The sequence below is a fragment of the Lissotriton vulgaris genome, chromosome 7 (genome assembly GCF_964263255.1).
Source record: "Lissotriton vulgaris chromosome 7, aLisVul1.2, whole genome shotgun sequence".
Classification (NCBI taxonomy): domain Eukaryota; kingdom Metazoa; phylum Chordata; class Amphibia; order Caudata; family Salamandridae; genus Lissotriton; species Lissotriton vulgaris.
Window position 1 is genome coordinate 604,186,686 of NC_141695.1, and position 12,505 is coordinate 604,199,190.

General features: G+C 45.9%; 1 protein-coding gene across 2 annotated transcripts in view; it reads right to left on the reverse strand.

Moving 5' to 3' along the window:
• Positions 1 to 12,505, reverse strand: part of UNK (unk zinc finger) — a 670,943-nt gene that overhangs the window by 242,274 nt on the left and 416,164 nt on the right. For both annotated transcript variants that reach the window (XM_086930733.1, XM_086930732.1), the window contains exon 8: positions 11,271 to 11,413. In XM_086930733.1, the coding sequence (XP_086786859.1) occupies positions 11,271 to 11,413 (143 nt within the window). The remainder of the gene's footprint in view (positions 1 to 11,270; positions 11,414 to 12,505) is intronic.

The window sequence follows — 12,505 nt, forward strand, 5'->3', positions numbered from 1 at the left end:
GCCTAACTGGCGGGAAAACTCTAAACAGTCCTTTCAGGAATTGTTTGATTACTCTCGCTGATAATAGAGAGGGACCCGATCTCGTTCTCCTATACCTGGAAATAGCTGCCAAGTGGACCTTGATAGAAGCATGAGCCAGACCTGCTTGTGCCAATGAAAGAATATATGGTAAGAGTTGATGCGGAGCTGACGAGAAAGGATGTACTTTTTCCCTCTGACACCACAAATGGAACCTCTTCCATTTCGCTCTATATGTCTTATTAGTGCTAGGGGCTCGTGCCTGTGCCAAGATGGTCCTGCATTCTTCCGGGATGTTTAAATCCTTAAACTCTCTGTATTCAGGAGCCAAGCCGCCAACTGAAGCGAGCTCGGGTTCGGGTGAAGAACTTGGCCGTTGTACATAGACAGAAGTGTCAGTTTGGGTTGCAGATGAATGGGTGGTGTCTCTGATAGGAGAAGCAACTCCGTGTACCAAAACTGGCGAGCCCAGGCAGGCGCTATTAGTATCATCCTGCACCTGTCCATCTTGAGTTTCTTGAGGACTCGAGGAATTAGGGGAAATGGCGGAAAGGCGTAAACAAACGCGCCTGACCAGGACATCGAAAGGGCATTCCCCAGTGACCCTCGATGGTGTTCCCTGCTTGCGTAACACCGGCATTTCTTGTTCCCCGGTGTTGCAAACAGGTCGATCGCTGGGGTCCCCCAACGGGAGAAGATGTCCTTGATCACTGCGTCCTCCAATTCCCACTCGTGCGAGACTGCTCTCAGGCGGCTTAGCGTATCCGCCTTCGTGTTGCATACTCCTGGAAGGTGTTCTGCTACGAGTGTGATGTTCTGCGCTATCGCCCATTCCCACAGTATTTGGGCTTCCTGTGAAAGCAGTGGCGATCTTGTGCCTCCCTGCTTGTTGACGTAATGCATTGCGGTGGTGTTGTCCGTCCGCACCAGGATTGCTGAATCTGTAATCCTTGGGAGGAAAGCCAACATTGCCAGTCGAATAGCTCTTAACTCCAGAACGTTGATATGTAGATGACGTTCTTCCTGAGTCCAGTGACCACTGACCTGGAGGTCTTGCATGACCGCTCCCCAACCTTGAAGAGAAGCGTCCGTGGTAATGACCTGAGGAGCCCTTGCAGCCTTGAAACTGAGTCCCACAGTGAGGTGAGATCTTTTCATCCACCATGAAACCGACCGTTTCATCCGCTGGGTTATCGCCACCCTGTCGTCGAACGAACCTTCCACTTGTCTCCACTGAAGGTCCAGCTCCTCCTGCAGGGGGCGCATTCGCAGTCTGCAATGCGGAATCAATTGAATACAGGATGAAATCGACCCTAGAAGAGATTTGTACATCCTGACTGTCATCCAACTTCTCTTTTGGCAACGGGTGGCTGACGATATGAGTTTCATCTGTCTCTCTTCCGATGGGAAGGCTTTGCACTCCTGAGTATTGAGTATCGCTCCCAAGAACTTCACCGTACTTGCAGGCTGAAGAACTGACTTTTCCTTGTTGAGTTGTAAACCCAGATGAATAAAGAGGTTCAAGCACGTGTCCACTGCCTTCGATGCCTCTTGCAAGCTTGGGGCCTTCAGCAGCCAGTCGTCTAAGTACGGGAATACTTCCAGCGACTGTCTTCTCAGAAATGCTGCTACCGGTGCCAGCACCTTTGTGAATATCCGAGGAGCGGACTTTAATCCAAATGGGAGCACCATGAACTGGAAGTGACTCTTGCCTACTGTAAAGCGAAGGAAACGTCTGTGAGCTGGATGGATCGGGATATGAAAATAGGCATCTTCCAGGTCTAATGTTGCCATGTAGTCGCCTGGGTTCAAGAGGCGCAATATGTCCTGGAGTGAAATCATCCGAAACGATAGTTTCGTGAGATAGGTGTTGAGCTCCCTCAAGTCCAGGATAGGACGCCACTTTTGTTTTGTCTTTCGGATCAGAAAAAATCTGGAATAGAAACCTTCTCCCCTTTGTGATAGGGGAACACGCTGGATCGCCCCTTTTTGAAGCATTTGTTGAGCTTCCTCTTGAAGAAGGTTCAGATGGCTGGAAGTAGCGGCGTGGGGAGCTCTTGTAGGTGGAAAGTCCTGGAATTCTAGAGTATGCCCATTTCGGATGATATTTAATACCCACTGATCCGATGTAATCTCTTCCCAGCTGCTCAGATGTTGTGATATCCTGCCGCCCACTGGAGATCCCAGAAGCGGAGGAACAGTTGGCAGAGTCGGGAGGCCGCTATTGACGCTTGCCAGCGTCCTTGCCCTGACGCCCCTGTCGTCCACGAGCGTTCTGGCGAGAGAAAGACTGGGATTGCGACTGCCTCTGATAGTATTGATTGCCGTACTGGGGCCTGTAAGACTGCGACTGCTGTGAATATCGCTGTTGCTGATAACCTCCTCTAGGTGAAGAGAAACCTCTTCCTCGTGCTCCACGGAACGGTGTCTTTCTATATTGCAGGTTCCCCAGAGCCCTTGCTGTCTCTGTGTCCTTCTTTATACCCTGTAGGGTATCGTCGACATGTTTCCCAAACAACATGTCCCCGTCGAAGGGCAAATCCAAAATCCTATTCTGGACCTCTGGCCGGAAGTATGTAGCTCTCAGCCATCCTTGTCGCCGAAGAACCGCTGCACTGCCTAGGGCACGGAAAGAGATGGTGGCGATGTCCATCGCGCAGTCAATCATTTCCGAAGAGGAACGTTGTCCCTCTTCCAGAAGTTTCTGTGCTTCCGCTTTCTGGTCATCCGCTAGCAGATTCACATAGTGTGCCACATCACTCCACATCTGGCGGTCGTACCTTGCTAGGATCGCCAAGGCATTCGCCGCTCTGACCAGCAAGCTAGCCATCGACGAAAAACGCTTCCCAGCGTTGTCCAACCTTCTACCCTCCTTATCCGGCGGAGTCGTGAGGGTGGCCGAAGGATTCCGCGATTTCTTCTGTGCCGCCTGCGATATGACCGAGTCAGGTCTAGGTTGTCCAATCAAACAGGCGGGACTGTCATCTGGAGCTTTATATTTTTTCTCCAAGCGCGGAAGAGTTGGAATGACCGTCGCTGGGGTCTGCATCACTTTCTTCCCTTCCTCCCATATGTGCTCCACAATGGGAATCGAGCGCACGGCCTTACGGTATGCCTCTTTGAAATCGTATAAAAAACAATCTGTAGATGTTGTCGGCATCGCTAACTTAAAGCGCGCTGTGGCTCTTTCCATCAGGCTGAAGAAACCTCCTACATCAGCCGGAGGCGAATCGACCGGGTCTGGCACTGGTGAAGCCGGATCCGGAGCAATATATTGGTTCCATTCACTCTCTTGATCTTGGTTTTGCCCCGTTTCCTCTTCATCCGAGGTATCCACTTGGACTTGCGGAGGATATGCCCTCTCATGTTCTTCCTGTGCAGGCCGCACTGACTGTGCTGCCACCACCTGCGGTTGAACCTGTGCTTGACCTTCCACAGGTTGCGACCCCTTCTTGCTCCTATACTCCTCCAGCATAGCCCTCAAGTCTGTCAAAAGACTTATAGGCATCGATACCATGCCCTGCTGTGGTTGGGTATCTTGGTATGCAACCTGTCTCTCTGGCCGCTGTTCCTTTTGATAATAATATTCCTCATCCAAATCCGAATCATGGTATTTCAGATTCAATTGTGATGGACTGTAAGCGTCCCCATACATCTCATTTTCCTCTTCTGAGTAGTCATCTTCATCCAACAAAAGGGGTGGAGGTAATGATGGTACCTTCCTTGGAGAAGTCATATCTGGGGTTATCCTCCTCCTTCTGATGTTCTCTGGCGCTCCTGTCGTCAACGGCGTTGAAAACAAATCCACCGTTTCTATATTCTGAATCGTCGTCGACGGCATCGTCGACGAGAGTCCCTTCACCGTCGACGGCATCGTCGACGGAACCATCATCGTCGTCGGGTTCACCGTCGACGGGATCGTCGACGGAACTGTCATCGTCGACGGGTCCATCGTCGACGGGCTCGTCGACGGAGCTGTCGTCGTCGACGGGCTCACCGTCCTCGTCGACGGGATCGTCGTCATCGAGATTGCCACCGTCGACGGAATAGTCATCGTCGACGGGATGGTCTTCGTCGACGTGGTGGTCACCGTCGACGTGGTCATCGTCGACGACGCCGTCGTCGATCCAGTCTTCGTCGACGGAATCGACATCGAGGTCCTCGTCGACGCTCTCGTCGTCGTCCTCGTCGTCGCTGGATGGCTCGTCGACGACTGAGGAGACAAAATCACCTCAGATGATTTAGAGTCCTTCTTGACCCCTGTAGAAGCCTCTACAGTCGGTTTTTTGACGGACTTGGCTACTTTAACCTGGTGGGAAGGCCCAGCCGAGCTCTCATCCAGTTTAGCCTTTTGCACCTGCAGTGCCTGCCTTTCCCTCTCCTTTACACTCACGTGAGGAGATTCGATAGGCCCTGGCTTGCCAGACCTATCAGAGGTCACACGCACAGCCTTTAAGGGGGGTTCAGTTGAAGTGTCCACAGACGATCCGCCCCTCTTCAATGAAGTCTTTGAAGATGTTGATCTGGCATCTTCCTCATCACCAGACACTACTTCCTCCCTCCTTTCCAACTTCCTGAGCCACAGAAGCAGCCGTCCTTCACGATCACGGAGGGTTTTAACAGACATTCTCCTGCATATACTACACTTATCGACCTTATGGTCTGGGTATAGACAGTAAATACAGTCTTGATGTTGATCCTCTGTATAAAGTCGTTTTTTGCCACAAGTGGCACAAGACCTGAAAAGGCTCTTCTTTTCCTTATCAGCCATGACAAAGCTGAAAGAAATCCTTAAAGAAAACTGTTTAAACAGTACCTCAAGTTGAAGTTAGAGCAGAGCTCTAAGGAGACTCCCTGTCACCAACGAAGCGGTAGAAAATCTGAGGCTCTGAGCTTTCTCAGGAAGGTTCTACAGGGTGAGGCTGATCTGATTGGTTGCTAAGGGGACTTTGGGTCTTTTTACATAATGACAGCAATAGGCTGCAAAAGATAATGAGGCCTAGGCCTAAATTTTTTACCTTTTTTACACCTATTAGGGTGTATTTACCTAGGTATATATATATATATATTATTACCGAGGCTCCCATTCCGACGACGGGGAATGATACAAGCAATGGGAATCTATGAAAGTTCCAATACTGGAGTAAACATAATAATAATAATAGTGGCCTAGTGGGGCTCAGGTTGGAATTCAGCTCATTGCCAGAAGACTCCACAGATAAGAGTTCAGTCTTTATCCAAAGGTGTCCCATTACTGGCTGCTGCAAGCTCTCTTTGAGAAGTCAGTCCTCAAGGTACAGTAACACATTTACCACTGACGTTTGAAGATGGGCAGTGACAACCGGCTGAAATGAAGAACAGCAAATTAGAAGTACTCTGACCCCACCTTGAGAAATAGAGAACACTTGTGGGATTGAAGGACATATACATGAAAATACACATTCAGCAAGTACTTGGACACCGTCCAGTCTCCTGGTCCCAGAGCAGAAAGGGGAAACGTTTTAAATTGGTCTTTCCTCAAAAGGGTATTTTTTGGGTGGAAGTCCAGTATATGCCTGAAAACATATATAGAAATATATATAGAAAAGATATAACAACATATAACAAAATATAACAGCATATAACAATATATAGAAACATATATAGAAAACTAATAAAAACTTTTGAACACCAAGGAGGCAGCGCAAATAGTACAAAGGTAGTCTTGACAGTGAGTTTTACTTATAAACATCACATAAGTATCCCCGCCCATGTGCGGGATTCCGGAGTATATAGAAAATATATATATATATATATATATATATATATATATATATATATATATATATATATATATATATATATATATAGATAAATACACACACACATGTGAAATCATAAATGCAGCCTAAAATGTTTCCAAAATGGCAAAAATGCCGACATTACATAGTTTGCATTGTAATAAAATACCTTATCAAATATAAGGAAAAGAGGACATGCACTTGAAAAGTTGCCATAGAACAATCCTTTATTTTCACAAGGAAAAACTTGTAATTGCAGGCAGTTGCCTGTAGGCTGCATAGCAGAGCAATAATGAAACAAAACCTGACATCTTGCCTTTAAGGCTTCCAAGGGTTAGGGTACCCTGCTTTTAAGACCTGCAAGGAGACCCTTTGCTCCCATCATGCACCACAGATGACAATTAGGCCAGTTCTTTTTGACGGTGCATTATGTAGAAACACCTGTGTAGAGGATGCAATAAATATAGAATAGCTCTAGTAATACTCTTCCGGGGAGGAGGGAGGGTCGCTTATGACTTTGATGAGTATACCCCTGGATGAGAACTAGGATTACAGGTAAGTAACTAATCCTTCTCATCCAGGGGATACTCATCAATATCTATATAACAAAAAGGAGGAGTACCACCAGAAAAGGCTGAACAAGTGATTTAGGTGGGATGGTTTACTAGTGGAAAAAGAAGAAAGTCCTTCTTTGGTTTTAATAAACCCCTCACTCACCGACCTAGTCGGTGACATGCTTCATCATCGGGGCCACCTTGACAGCCGAGTGCCATCAAGGTTTGCTGCGACACCTGGAATACAGTGGAGCTGGTATATGAGTGATGATTGCAAGAAAAAAGTGTGTTAAAAATTGTCCTGGTATGGCTTATAGGAGAAATATTTTATTCTTAAGACTACTGGAAAATATTAAAAACGTGTATGTAGATACAATAATAGGTTATTTATGACCATGTGTATCTGTAAATAAGTGGAAGGTCTACATGTTTCAAACCGTAATGGAAAATGCCGGTTTTTCTTCAGGACCAAGAAAGGAAATGGGTGGTCAGGGTACACTAACGCCCTGTCATACCTATATTCCTTTGTTCCCTGATAACAAAAATAGTTACAGGGTGAAAAAAGCTGTAACCCGGGGGTGGTTACGCTGAGAGTAAAAATGACTCCTAATTTAGGGTCAATAGGCTGCACGGGATTAGAGGGAAGGGAGGCCACTGTTGGAAAACATATTAGTTTTCTAGTGGTATAGTCAAGCGGTATACCTAGTTTGCCCCTCCATGCGGTGATTGGGGAACCTCGACGTCAACCGCACATGACGTCTTCCTGACGTCGATCTCCTCGATGTCGAATACCTTGATTGTGACGAAGTTCGCGACATCAACAGTCTGTCCACTCGCGGCAGGGTCTTCGCCGGCGATTATCTCGACGCCGACCCTCTCGAGGGTGGTGGAGAATACCTTGACGTCGGTGAAAGCCTCTACGTCGACGGGGCGTTAACAGGTCTCTCTGGACCCACAGCCTTCGAGCCTGAAGTGCGGTGCCTCGACGCCGACTTACTTGCATGCAGCGGAGGGTCTCGATGTCTAGACAGTGACTTGTCCCTCGACGCTGAAGAGTGCCTTGGTCTGGTGGTTCAGACGCCTCATGTAGGCCCGAACCACCGAGTACAAGGGCCCACCACTATGTGCCTGGCCTCTTTGGTCACGGAGTTAGTGGTACCGCAAAGACTGAGCAGGTGAGGAACCTGCGATGATGATGGGAGCACAAGTACTGCTTTTTTCTGGATTCAGGGGAGGTGGACCAACGACGTTTTCGATGGTGCTTCCTGGAAGAGGCGTCTTGGATGTCTCCATGGCCACCACCATGATGGCTTTTATCCCTCTCCAGCTGGGCATAGATCTTGATGCATTCTCGGTCATGTAGAGTCCTTTTTGAAAACCTCAGGCAATGGTAACACTGGTCTTGGAAGTCAAGGGTTATGTGAAGAAGGAAGACACACAATACACACTGAGTGTGTGTCCGACAGTGCCATTTTCCTGCCACAGGAAGGACATTTTCGAAATAAAGCAGGCATTCTGACTGGAATTTGTTTTAGTAAAAGTCAGAAAACCAGTGGAATGTAGTTCTAGGAACCAAGAAATGTCGAATTTTCAAAGAAAATGTCGAATATAGTCAAAATCAGTTTAAAAACTGACAAGCTCAAACTCCAGGATCCTCACAGAAGGAGCCGGAAAAAAGAACTGGCCTAACTGTCATCTGTGGTGCATGATGGGAGCAGAGGGTCTCCTTGCAGGTCTTAAAGGCAGGGTACCCTAACCTGTGGAAGCCTTAAAGGCAAGGTGTCAGGTTTTGTTTCATTATTGCTCTGCTATGCAGCCTACAGGCAACTGCCTGTAATTACAAGTTTTTCCTTGTGAAAATAAAGGATTGTTGTATGACAACTTTCCAAGTGCGTGACCTCTTTTCCTTAAAGCTAGGTGGGTATTTTATTACAATGCAAACTATGTAACTTCTGCATTTTTGCCATGTTGGAAACATTTTAGGCTGCATATATATTCTCTAAATACTCCGGGATCCCGCACATGGGTGGGGATATTTCACAGATGATGACTATTGATGAGTATACCCTGGATGAAAACCCCTTGAATAACTTGCAGACTTATCTGTCCAATGTGATGGATCTCCAGCTGGGGAGGAAATGTTGTATCATGCCTCCTACCAGAAGGGTGTGGGCCTGTTAGAGGGGAAGTGGAGTTAGACGAGAGATGTCCCTGCTGGTGCGAAAGGCCTTGCCTGCTGCAATGACCTCTGCCCTGAAAGGACTAGGTCTGCTGTTACAGTACATGTTAGGAGGACATACATTAAGCTAAATCAGAGTTGGATCCGTAAAAAATCTCTAGCTTCTGATCCTACTAGTGTTGAGGCCGTGCATTTGAATCTGTTTGCATACTGACTGGTTGCCGTTTTGCAATCTCAGAGCAACATTGGCCTGGAGGAGGCAAAGCAGTCTCAGGGTTGGAGACTGGTGTTGGAGATGGGCCTGGTGCCAAAGCAGGTGGTGGTGTTGTCAGCACCGGCACAGAAGGGAATGGTGTGGAACCAAGGGCTGGGGTGGAAGTGAAAGCAGACAACTGATCCCACTGGGACAGTTGGTGCTGTGGAAGGGCCTGCAGGCAAAAGCCCAACTGGAGCCCTTTGCGGCTCGGAAGGCCACAAAGACAGGGCAGAGGAAGCCAGAAGCATCTAAAATAGATGCAGCATGGGCTTTTTGAAGTCCAAAACATGTTGTGGGGATCAATTACTGACATTTGGTTCCGGCAGTCGTGTTAAATCTGGAATCTTGTTATTTTTGGGAGACACATCATCCTTGACATAACGCCTAAGGACATATTTTGGAGTCGGCGGAAAACTGACAAAGTTAGAAGCGATTATATAGAAACAATGAGAGAGACAGGGAAAGCGAGGAACACTCTCTTAGTCCCCAGTTAAGGATATACAACAATAGAAGAGAGGTTACATTTATCTCAAAAGCCACAAGGACGGAGCCATGTAAAGAAAATGTTAGCCAGCCCGATTTGGGAGGATAGGAAAGCCCTCACACACCGACCTGGTCGGTGTCATGCTTCATCATAGGGCCCCACCTCGGAGGCCGAATGCCTCCTCGGTGTGCTTCGACGCCAGGAGACTGTGGAGCAGGTTGTGTGATAAGGCGTGCAGTGAAAAAGATAAAGTAAAAGTGTCTAAAGGGTATCTCAAAAAGTATTTTATTGATAGATCCCTGTAACACGGTTAAAATTGGTCTTATGTTGGTTAATTCAGAGTAATTTAGTCAGTCAACATGTTTCAGCCTACTAATTGGTTTTAATTTACCCAGGCATTCATCAGGACTAGTGTAACCCCGGCGGTATGGACTCTCTAATCATCCACCCTAACCAGTCTATTTGAGAACTATCACATTGATATTTTTAATCTCCCCCCCATCCCATGTTGGTGTATTTTATATACATTTGTAGCACTTTTTGGCACTCCACTTCCTAGTGTTAATGATATAATCCTCTTCAGGGTTATATGGATGGTGATAATTGATAATGTTAGTGTGGAACAACCGACACTGGCATGCCACAGTTTGGAGCACTCTGGATAGACTATCAGACTCATACTCAGTATTGATATTGTGTCTATTTTGTATGTTTTTCTGTATCTGTCTGTGTTTTTTCCTCCATATAGGTGCAGATATATCCTAAATCAGGATTTTGGGGTTTGGACATCCATCCTCCCCCCCCCCCTTTTTTTATTGCACGTTTTCACATTTTTTCATTTTTCACTTTCAAGTCCTCTGGTTAGGGTGGATGATTAGCGAGTCCATACCGCCGGGGTTACACTAGTCCTGATGAATGCCTGGGTAAATTAAAACCAATTAGTAGGCTGAAACATGTTGACTGACTAAATTACTCTGAATTAACCAATTCATTACCTTTGGCTGTAAATTCAGACACATAAGACCAATTTTAACTGTGTTACAGGGATCTATCAATAAAATACTTTTTGAGATACCCTTTAGACACTTTTACTTTATCTTTTTCACTGCACGCCTTATCACACAACCTGCTCCGCAGTCTCCTGGCGTCGAAGCACACCGAGGAGGCATTCGGCCTCCGAGGTGGGGCCCTATGATGAAGCATGACACCGACCAGGTCGGTGTGGGAGGGCTTTCCTATCCTCCCAAATCGGGCTGGCTAACATTTTCTTTACATGGCTCCGTCCTTGTGGCTTTTGAGATAAATGTAACCTCTCTTCTATTGTTGTATAAAGTTAGAAGCGAAACGCCAGATGCACGAAGGGAACAGAAAGAATGGAACTGTCCTTAGCATGCGGAATGGCAATTTTATGCAGCTCAGATTCACCCCCTAATGAGCAGTATATGGTCACTGCAGAGCCACAAGGAGTCACCTATTGATTTATGGGAACCCTGCTATAAAAGTATCCCAATCCTGTCCGGCTGGTGCCTGGGGTAATTCTAAAGGGGAGGAATTTGCTGTTAGAAGTATCCATCAAAAACTTTTTATTTAGTAATTCCGGAAATTGCTTAATATGCAAGGATCATCTTGCTATTTATCCTTCTGTTATAATGAATTTAAGTATCCTTTTATAGGAGAGTAGCAAATCTGTTATGCCCAAGCTGCAAACTATAGGTAAGGGAGGAATGAACAAGACAATGAATTCCTTACTTGAAATTGTAATGCAATCAGAGGCTATTATGAGAGGTTGACAGAACACGTATTTGGGGGGGGGGGGGGGGGGCTGTTGCAAGCACAATTGTTCCTTGTTCCCATATTTAAAAACCTGTGTATACTACAACCCTAGTGATAATATCCAAAGAATACAAGGTGAGATTACACCACAGAGCACATTTACAGTGACGTTCGAATACTAAGGAATTGGCAATGATGGACTGCTCGCTAGAGATGTTCTACATACACTGCCAAGGTCCGGGGCATGTGGGCTTGAGGGGCTCACTGGAACAGAATCACCTGCAGCGGATGGCATGTACATGATGGGACCAGTCTGTGTTGGGCTTGACACTGTTGATGAAGACTGCAGGTCCTCACAAAGAAGAGTGTCTGCAAAAAAACAGAAAAATACAAGCATCACTGATTTACTCAAACAAGTTGAGAAGATATAAGTTAATTATTGGGAAGTACAACTCTCCCCAGCATTGCTATGTTTCATAAGTTTACGTGCAAATAATAGACAGTAAATCCTTCATACTTCTATAAAAAAAAGTACATAAAATAACATGAGGAGCTCATTCAAATTGTTTGGACTGTTCAAGGAAAGAGTGCATAGGCCAAAAGAATGAGCATATAAAAACTGTATGATTATAGTGATATGTAGGGGAGTCTATTATAGACAGGATCACTGGAGTAATATACAGGTACATAGAACGTCCTTCTCCAGCAGAGGATCTTTTGCCGACTCACAGGCTTGGACAAAGAACAACAGAATACGTTATGCACTTTTGATAACCATGTCTATAAAAGAAGAGTGTTCCATTTCAGGTGCAAACTCTTGCTTGCACCCAAATGGGGATTCCAACTTTTGGGTGGCATTGTATTTATATGTTAATTCCACATGTGCTATTTACACATGCCTAACTGTATAACAGGTAGTTGTATGCAGGGTCTTCATGTTTGAAATTAGTCCGCAACAACACAGAACTCCTTAAACTATTTTAAAACACTGTCACAATGCTATGTGGTGCCACTTAAGTCCAAAGTGTCACATGTCCGTAATGCATTACCTGCCGGGTGGCAGGAAACTGAAAACAAATGTTCTTGCCTAGCTTGTCCCTTCAATTCTCACATTTTGAGCAATGTAGGCTTAACACGATCATAGGACAGAGTTGGTGGATGATGATGATGAATTTCTAGAAGTTACAAATTATTCCAAAGAAACTGTGTTCACAAAGAGTTGTTGCCTTTTCTTTGAACAGATACTTTTCTCAATAGATATTTTTTCCATGTTTTAAACATTTTTGCAAAGCCTAACAATTTCCATGAAGGGGTTTCAGACAAGTGAAAAGGTGAAGAACTCAGATCTTCCAGCCGAGGCTTCAACCCTTGTATATGAACCAATACAATAAAGATTTTCTAAAGTATAGAGGGTAAAGCAAGTGTCTTACAGCCTCTGCAAAAGAACCCCCTCAAAACTCA